The sequence below is a fragment of the Phragmites australis genome, chromosome 8 (genome assembly GCF_958298935.1).
Source record: "Phragmites australis chromosome 8, lpPhrAust1.1, whole genome shotgun sequence".
NCBI lineage: Eukaryota > Viridiplantae > Streptophyta > Magnoliopsida > Poales > Poaceae > Phragmites > Phragmites australis.
In genome coordinates, this window is record NC_084928.1 from 34652114 (window position 1) to 34661170 (window position 9057).

Genomic DNA, 9057 nt, shown 5'->3' on the forward strand with positions numbered 1-9057 from the left:
ATTCCTCATTCACAAATCATGTACGCTACACTCCTTCCGTATTAATGAAATTGTTCAGGCCGGCAACCCCCTGCCGTAGTTCTAAAAAAAAGAAGTTATGAAAGCGATGTCAGTGTCAGAGCGAAAAATTTTCATTCTCGATAACATGCAACTTACAAATGGATAGTTTTTTTTAGGAGCAAGTGGAGAATTCATCTCACTTCAAAGTTCAAAATTTTTGCATGAGCAGCTGGTGAATGCTGTTCCGCATAATTCAGCCCATAGAGACTTTCGTAGGCCCAACTTCCTATCATTGATTTCGGCCCCAGAGTTTGGGCCGGCTATTCACTTTTATCATTAGGCTCGTTTGGGTCTAATCTACAGACAGATACTTAAGAAGAGGCTCAAGTGACTGAATTCCCAAATTATCGTGTGAATTTGGAGCCCCAATTGGTGTTTTTAGACCGTTAGATCTAATCTCAGTTGTATGAAGAAATGAACTGAGCCACTGAGGTCCTAGCCCAGGTTGTTCTTGGCTTTTGCTGTCTGAACGATGTCTGGAGGAGGAGGACACGCTGGATCATCGTATTGCACAATGTTGCTATGATACAATCATATTGCTTCGATGATGCCATTTATTCCAAGCTTAATCTTCTGATCAAATTTTATTCATACCTTATGCGCCAATTCTCGAATGCTATATCACGACCTTGAGCTCGAACTCCTTCCCGACGGCCAGCGACAGCCCCGCCACGTGAGCGACGCCCAGCGCTCCGCTCCTCCGGTACCCGTTGTCGGGGCCGGTCGAGTTCGCGGTCCTCTTGACACCATTGACATAAACGGCGAACTCCCTCGTTGGCACAGGCGACTGCAGCCCAAGGAAAACCACCTTTGCGATGACCAGCGTCCGGCTCGGTCCGTACGAGTCGTGCATCACGTGCGATCTCACCGTGATGCGGCCGCGCTCCGTCGCGCAGCTGAACCTTACCAGGCTCCACTTGCCCTGCGCCCCGGCCATCTCCGGCGACTCGCCGTCGTCCAGGAACAGTTCTCCGGCGGCCGAGCCGTCCTCTCCGAGCGCGACCAGGAGGTTGAAGACGGTCTGGCGCGCACGCGACGTCGTCAGCTCGGGCTGCTGCAGCGGAAGGATGCTGCCGCCGGCCACGTGCACGTTCACAGTGTCCGCGGGGGCCGGGAGCGTCACGCGCTTGCCAGTACCTGTGGCGATGGTGAGGGAGTAGTCGAAGAGGCTGAACCACCGGCCGGCCGGGAAGTAGGCGTCGACTGTGGTGGCGCCCTGTTCGAGCACCGGCGACACGAGCACGCCGCGGCCAAGCAGGAACTGACGGTCCACGCCGTACGTGTCCACGTCCTTGGGGTACGAGAAGAAGAGCGGCCGCGCGATGGGCGCCCCAGTGGTGTGCGACTCGTACATGAGCGTGTAGATGTAGGGCAATAGCCGGTACCGCAGCTCGAGCGCCTTCCTCGCCGACCGCGCCACCGATTCCCACAGGTACAGCTCTCGCCGGACGGTGCCGATCGCCGAATGGTCCCTCGAGAACGGGTAGAACGCCCCAAGCTTCACGCGCAAACAGAAAAGCTCAGCTCAGTCAATGGACACGACACGAGGGGCTCGTAGGTTTGGGTGCAACGAGTGACGCGTACCTGAATCCAGCGGCTGCAGAGCTCCTCAGTGGTGTTGCCGCCGAAGCCGCAGATGTCGGCGCCAACCATGGGGATGCCAAAGAGGCCGAAGCTGAGCATGGTGTTGATGGAGTACTGGAGGTTGTCCCACGACGCGAAGTTGTCGCCGGTCCAGTGCGCGGTGTACCGGCCGGATCCGACGAACGTCGAGCGGCTCAGCACGAAGGGCCGGCGGCCGGTGTCCGCGAGCAGCGCGTTGTGTGTGGCCCTGGCCTCGAGGAAGCCGTAGAGGTTGTGCGCGTCGTACTCGCGCACGCCGCCGTAGTGCACCGCGGAGGCCGGCACGGTCTTGTTGTTGATCGGGCGGTGCACGCCGGAGTTGTTTATGCGGTACGGCGGGTCGTCCAGCTCGTTGAGTGGCTCTGGGTCGACGAAGTTGGAGATCTCGTTCATGTCGATCCAGAGCCCGTCGACGGGGATGGTCCGCCGGAACAAGGAGATCTCCTGCGCCCAGAACTCGGCGGCGCGCGGGTTGAGGAAGTCCGGGAAGTAGACGACGCCCGGCCACACCTTGCCTAGGTAGTTGGTGCCGTTCCGCTTCAGGAAGACGTCCTGCTGCATCCCGCGGATGAACGTCCCGTACGTCGTGTTCACGTTGATCCCTTCATATCATCACCAAACCAATCAATGAATCAACGGAATGCGATGAATTTTCCACCAAGAAAAGGTTTGATTTGGCATATCGATCGTCATGTTGCAACCAACCAACCATCATTTCAGACCTGGGTCTAGGATGACCACGTATTTCTGGCCGTTCCGGTGAAGCTGTTCGACGAACCGCCGCATGGGGCCAGCCGGGAAGTTCACCGGATCCAGTGTGAAGTCCTTGAATGCGTCCATGTAGTCGATGTCCGTCCACATCACCTCCAGCGGGATCCTGGCCTTGGCGTAGCCGGCCACCACGCCCTCCAGGTCAGCCAAGTTCTTGTACCCGTACCTGCACTGGTGGAACCCTGCAAGGAAACAGAGTGCAAGTGCAAATGAGATCGGTGCAAGAAGCAGTGTGTTCCAACTCGAAGGAAGCAACTGGTTTGTCGTACCGAACGACCAGTACGGCATGGGGACCGGGCGGCCGATGAGCTGGGTGTACTGATCGACGACGTCGAGCGGGGCTGGGCCCGCGAAGAAGTAGAAGTCGAGCACGCCGCCGATGACCTTGTAAGTGACGTATGATCCGCCGTACGCGATGTCCATGCCGTTGCTGTTGAGGAGGAGCACGCCGTGCGCGGCGCCAGCTCCGGCCACACCGGGCGCCCCGTCGGGCGGCGCCGACCGCACGTCCAGGTAGAACGGGTGCGAGCCGTAGAGGTTGAGGTCCACGTTGCCCGCCGCGATGTCCGAGTTCCATAGCGTGAACGTCTCGGCGCGCTGCAGCCGGAACGTGCGCTTCGTGTGCTCGCCCAGCCCGTACAGCGACGCCCTGTTGGCCGGAAGCGCCGACGTCACCTCCAGGTACCTGTCCTTGAAGACGAGCGTGGGGGAGGTGTCGAAGAGGATGTCGCCGGTGGAGCGGCGGGAGACGGTGAAGCGGAACGGGTAGTCGTGGAGGGTGAAGGTGAGATCGGAGGTTGCGGCGGAGAGGACGCGGCTGTGCGGCGAGGCTCCCGCGCCCTTGCTTGCGTCGAGGAAGACGTCCTTCGGAGCCTCGCGCGGGATGATGTCCTGTGGAACCTCCCATCGCGGGTGGTCGGCGTCGGTGATGCGGACGTGCAGCCGGCTGTCCGTCTCCAACCTGCAAAAAGGGTAATTATTGAATATATTTAAACTGTGTCTATTTCACATAAGAACTGGTCGCATGGCCTAATGGATAAGGCGCTCGCCTCCGGAGCGGGAGATTGTGGGTTCGAGTCCCACTGTGATCGCTTTTTTATACAGCATGCCAATATTTTCTTCTTCCTGGTAGGCTCTCAAATTTCCCCTTTTGCAATTAATTTAGCTCTACTATATTTTTTTTCGCCGTCCTTATATTAGAACATTATGGTGGATTATGACTAATTCATTTGCATATGTTTTGATGACAAGATTTTCAATCTTTTTTTTTCTTTTCAGCTAATTTTGAGCTGGGCTTGCCTTTTTCATTTTCCATTCTCAGCTTAGTACAATCGATCATGAGTCTCATACGCTTCAATCACTTTATGTGTTATTTTTTTTATGAGAAAATATACGATTCGTCATTGAATAACTACTGATTCTACAATCCGCTATCGAATAAATTCTATTTACTTCTATACCATCGAATAAATATTTCAGTTCTTTATATACCATCGGCTTCGGATACTACCCGCTATACTGTTCACGAACAGTACCCGAGAATAAAAAAATCACAAAAAAATATGTCGATTTTTGTGCACGCTCTATAATTCATAATCAACCTATTTTAACTGTATTCACCTAAAAATACTGTGTAAAATTCAAACTAAAATTTCTCAAAATGAGCTACTTTTGTAATACTGTGCATTACAAAGAACTAATTTTTTCACCGCGGGAGATAATTTTAGAAATTATTACATCACATTAGAGGAATATTAGTAAATTTTCTCAGTTTTTTTGTAAATTTTCATGAGGCTTAAAAATTGCAAGAAGTTACAAAAGTAGTATATTTTGAAGAATTTTAGTTTGAATTCTATACAGTATTTTTGGGTGAATACAGTTAAAACGGGTTGATTATGAATTATAGAGTGTGCACAAAAATCGACATATTTTTTTGTGATTTTTTTATTCATGGGTACTGTTCATGAACAGTGCAGCGGAGGGTAGTATCGGAAGCCGATGGCGTATAAGGAACTGAAATATTTATTCGATGGTATAGAAGTAAACAGAATTTATTCGATAGCGGATTGTAGAATCAGTAGTTATTCGATGGCAAATCGTAGATTTTCTCCTGATTTTTACCATTAGAAGAGGAGATATTGTTATATATTCATTATATATATATATAAAGATACTCCAATGTGAATTATATGAGAAAATAGAAAAGAAATCCATCAATTTTATTAGATTTTGATAATACCTTTGCCAAATATACATAAAATTTAATACACTAAAAAAATGTGCAAACCATTAAAAACTATATATTCCACTTAGATGATCTTATATACTCATATACTCTATATACATACTATTTATCACATTAGATACTTCCTACATAATGAGATACGTATATAAAAGTACATACTCCATACGTATCTCGTTATGCCAGCAGATGCTGAAGACATCCACATGAAGGGAGATAGAAAAAGATGTGATGGCATATATTCTTAAAGTCTGAAAAGCAAACTATAACCTGAACTGCAAAATATGTATGACGCAGATATTGTTTTTTGAAAAAAGAAGATTTCTCAAACTAATGTTCCCTATCGCATTTTAGAACACACCTAGTGTAAGTCAATTATCGACAATTCATTAAGGGTCTCATTGATTGATTGTACGAGAACAATCTGGTCTGGTGAATGTATATAATCTCAGAGAAAAACGTATTTAGTTGCTAACATGTATTGTTTCAGCCTAGTTTGATGGATGTAAATGTACATTCGTAGCCTAACTAGGGAGGGAAGTTCAATTCAAGCTTCTCTTCGCAACCTAGCCTGGTGGATGCAGGCTCCTCCGCTCATACAGGTGAACCCACGTGTTAGTATCATAAAATTATCACTATATGAGCAACTAATTATTGTCTCAACTCTTGTATCCACTTATATAGCTTTAGATTTGGTCGATCAAATAAAAACTGAGCTCACACTATTTAGACAGATATAACCAACTAAACATTATTCTTTTCAACAAATATAACTACGCTCAGTCTACTTCCCCCCGACCTGTATATACAGTCCATGTGACTAAGACCCATACGAGCAACCAATCACACCCTAGGTCCGGTTGCATTCACGACTTGGCCACCCTCCTCCTCTACCTTCGGCAACCTCGCCGATGGTGATGAGGAATAGGTCTCGTACGTCTTCCCCGTATATCTACAAGTAATATTTGTTTTCCCTCTAATAAAAGTATGGTGTGCCAAAGTTCATTATTGTGGCTGTGATGGTGCGACGATTATGTAAGATTAGATTCCTCCATCTCTCTCCAGCGACAGTAGTGTTAAGATGACGAGCAGGTGGGAGGTTAGCTTTTCTCCATCTCCTTTTGCAATAGGATTGGAGATCTTCGTCATCCCCTTGTGCAGTTTGCTGTTACATGTCGAAGGTTTCATCGCCATCATCCATGGTTTTTGTTTCTGTACTATTGGATCGGGTGACTCCGTGAAAGGTGGCATCAGATTTGATTTATCTCTTTCGTCGAGGATATCGCCGTTGTTCGTTCAAAGTTTCAAACACGTTTTGATAGTGGATTCCTCGTTAGAGTTGATACAAGGGTTCATCTTCAGTTTTAACATTCTAATTCGCTCAGCTACTATAGACAAAAGTGAAGAAGGACGGAGGTTACCAAATGTGAAGAAGATGATCTGGTTATATTATCTTTGTAATTTTTTATTTCTTCAGGACCTCTATATAATATAGGGATGTGTATTTCTTCCAAGTTTAATATGATTTCAGCCCTATTGAAAAAATAATAATACACCTAAATACTTACCTACAATTCCAGCCCGATTCCAGCCTTGGGTCTTTAGGTTGTAGTCTTCTACAAAATGACTTATTTGGTACGTTGTCCTAATCACTCTGTATCAACTCTTATCTCAAAAGAAGAAAAAAAAAAAAAAAACTAGATGTACCAAAAGCAATTCTAACTACATATGCCTAGATACTTATCTACAACTGCTTCAAATGAGTTATCCACATCAATCTAACCCTTTCTTCAATATAAATGGATCATCAAACTAAAAACTCCATAATTCAACGATGGATAATCGAGACATGAACCATATCTCCATATGCTACTTGCAAAGTCTCAAGATTCAACAAGCATCACATGCCATGGAAGCACTAATCGAGGGAGGACGTACTTGCCTTGCGGTTAGGCTGAGCCTCCGGACGTCCGGCCCGAGCTCCGGCGCCGTCCCGCCGACGAGCTCCAACCGCGCCGACAGCAGGCCCTGCGACCCGGCGACCGACACGACACGGTACCCGGGGTCGGCAGCGCAGTCGGAGCCCCACGGGACGGCGAGGAGGAAGACGAGGAAGGCGAGGCGCGTGGGGGCAGGCGGCGACCCCATCGCGCGAGGGGCCAGCTGATGATCCGAGAAGGCGAGCAGCAAGCGGCTAAGTAGTGGCAAGTGGCAGCGTGCAGCGCACGAGCTGGGCCTGGAGCTGGGGTGACCGGCTCTTTCCTGTCTGAAACCGCGAGCTGAAAAGATCTCGCGGCTTGTTTTCTATTGCGATGCGTGCGAAATCCTGCGTTTTCTCCGGGGAGAAGGTACTGCGTGCAAGGCTAGCTGCAGTTGAAACCACACGGCGCGTTCTCTCCTCTCGTGAATTATCTATGCTTGCTCAAGGATGATACGCGATGTCCTCGTTTGGATTTGTCTTTCCAGGCTAAAAGGCGATAAGCTTTTGGGATGATTGAATCAAGGGTAGTGCCGTTTTCTCTAATTGACGCTAATTACAATGGGAAGATTTGGTCTTCGGGGGGTCACGGCGTTGAGATCCCCAAAGCATTGTATTTCCCTTTTTATTTCTTTTAAGCTTGGTCTTCGAAATTAGATTTTAACTAAGTTTTTTTATAAAATATATTATTTATAGTTACAAAATTTATATAGTGTGAAATTATTTGAATTGTTAATTTAGTTATATATTTTTTATATATTATATATTCTTATAATTGAATTAAATGTTAGTTAAAATATATAAATTTGACTTTTTAAAAAAATACATCTACTTCTGAACAGAGAGCAATACATTTTCTTTTTTATTTCTCTTTTTAATAGACTGCGGTGGCTTCTACTCACGCTGAAAAACTTGCCACTGCAGTTTGATCTATAGTGCTAAAGTACAAATAGATTGTCCGAGCTAGAGGTTTCGGGTCGTGGCTGGCGAAATTTAAATAAAAGATTTCCATCATTGATTTTTCTGATCTCGATATTTCCACATGTACTAACAATTAACAAAGTACTCCAGTAGAATAATTGACACAACGAGAGCTACTCCGTTCAGTATGGACCTGACAATGCGGTATCGGGAACAGTATGGACCTGATCTCTGTTAGTATCTCAGGAAGATGATTTTGTGAATGGAATAATTAAGCATGTGACCACCTTATCACTTGCAGAAGCTACCAGGCCGGAGAGGAGCCTAGTGTTTCTTCGTTTTCATTAGCCTTTCTATGTCGAGACGAAGCCTTTTAATTGGCTGTTCTTTTCATGGGAAGAGTCATGTGTCTCACTCAGCACAAGCATGGGCGAGCCGAGCTTGCTGAACGATAATGCAGTGCAGCTGTTTAGCCGTTGCAATCGATAGAGAGATCGACGTTTCAACCGCAACGCGATCGCTGGGCTCAACTCCTTCCCGTTTTCAACTCACTGACGCTGATAAGAGTGAGTGTGCGCTTTGGCTCCAGTAATCTAGCAACCAAACGCAGCGAAAGAACTAAAGGAGGGGGGGGGGTGTGGTAGGCTGGTAGCATTTCTGAGAATCGCACCTCGCATACACGTCCAGGTTCTGGATCTAGTCGCTAGATGCAAGTGAGTATCAATGTTGAAACGGGTACTGTAGCAGTGCTGTATCAACGTGGAGTGCGAGTTACTGTAGCACACCTGACTTTGCTCCGACAAAGTCAGACGATACGAATCCTTGGTTCGGCAGCCCTCACAACTACGAGCTCTAGCTAGTGGCTACAAGCCTACAACCATGCCGGCCGGCCGGCACTCGTCGCCATCACGAACGACACGCTCTTATAGATTGATTCGCTCGATCCGTTTTCTCTGCCTCCCGCGGCCGTCCAGATGGACAAGTAATTTGGCTGAGACTGTTGCCGTGTTGCCGAGACGTGGTTGGTCTGGTCTGCGTGGCCAACGTCAGAAGCATCGCCACCGATCGGTGCCATGCCAGGCCATGGCGAGGACCAGCAGAGAATCTGAGAATGCATGGGCGCGCGTGCGCGTGCTCCTGAGTCCAGACTCGCGGTTTCAAGAGATGGCTTGACTTTGTTTCATGATGAGCGTCTCCTCACCTGCTACCTTGAGAAGCGTTCGTGATAGCATCTCTGAAACACAGCATCAGACGTGAGTCACAGGGTTGATGGCGCAGGTCCCGCGGCCGGCGGCCGGCGGTTTGTCGGCAGCAGAACAAGCAGGGCAGGTTCAGTTCAGAACCTCAAGATGAAGGCGGCAGCTCAAGCATGGGCAATGGGATGTAGAGAACAGTCTTCTTCAGTTGTTCTGCATGACATCATCTAGCTGTCTAATACACTATTGGCCTGCAATCATGAAAG

The 9057-nt window shown here is 48.0% G+C and overlaps 1 protein-coding gene and 1 non-coding gene across 2 annotated transcripts; one reads left to right on the forward strand and one right to left on the reverse strand.

Moving 5' to 3' along the window:
- Positions 1–537: 537 nt before the first annotated feature.
- On the reverse strand, positions 538–7209 carry LOC133927219 (probable alpha-glucosidase Os06g0675700). The gene is made up of 5 exons (XM_062373575.1): positions 6639–7209; positions 2724–3415; positions 2406–2636; positions 1645–2285; positions 538–1558 (listed from the first exon to the last, which is right to left on the reverse strand). The coding sequence occupies exons 1-5, from the start codon at positions 6842–6844 to the stop codon at positions 677–679; spliced, it is 2652 nt and encodes an 883-aa protein (XP_062229559.1). The 5' UTR covers positions 6845–7209; the 3' UTR covers positions 538–676.
- Positions 3473–3545, forward strand: TRNAR-CCG (transfer RNA arginine (anticodon CCG)). Its single transcript has one exon. It is a non-coding gene; the product is annotated as a tRNA-Arg (tRNA).
- Positions 7210–9057: the final 1848 nt, after the last annotated feature.

Bases quoted from the DNA above. Each gene is read 5' to 3' on its own strand.
- LOC133927219 (XM_062373575.1), bottom strand. From the start codon at position 6,844: ATGGGGTCGCCGCCTGCCCCCACGCGCCTCGCCTTCCTCGTCTTCCTC. The intron at 3,416-6,638 runs GCAAGTACGTCC...CCCTTTTTGCAG, and splicing joins AGGCTCAGCCTAACCGCAAG to GTTGGAGACGGACAGCCGGC. The intron at 2,286-2,405 runs GTCTGAAATGAT...GATGATATGAAG, and splicing joins CGTGGTCATCCTAGACCCAG to GGATCAACGTGAACACGACG.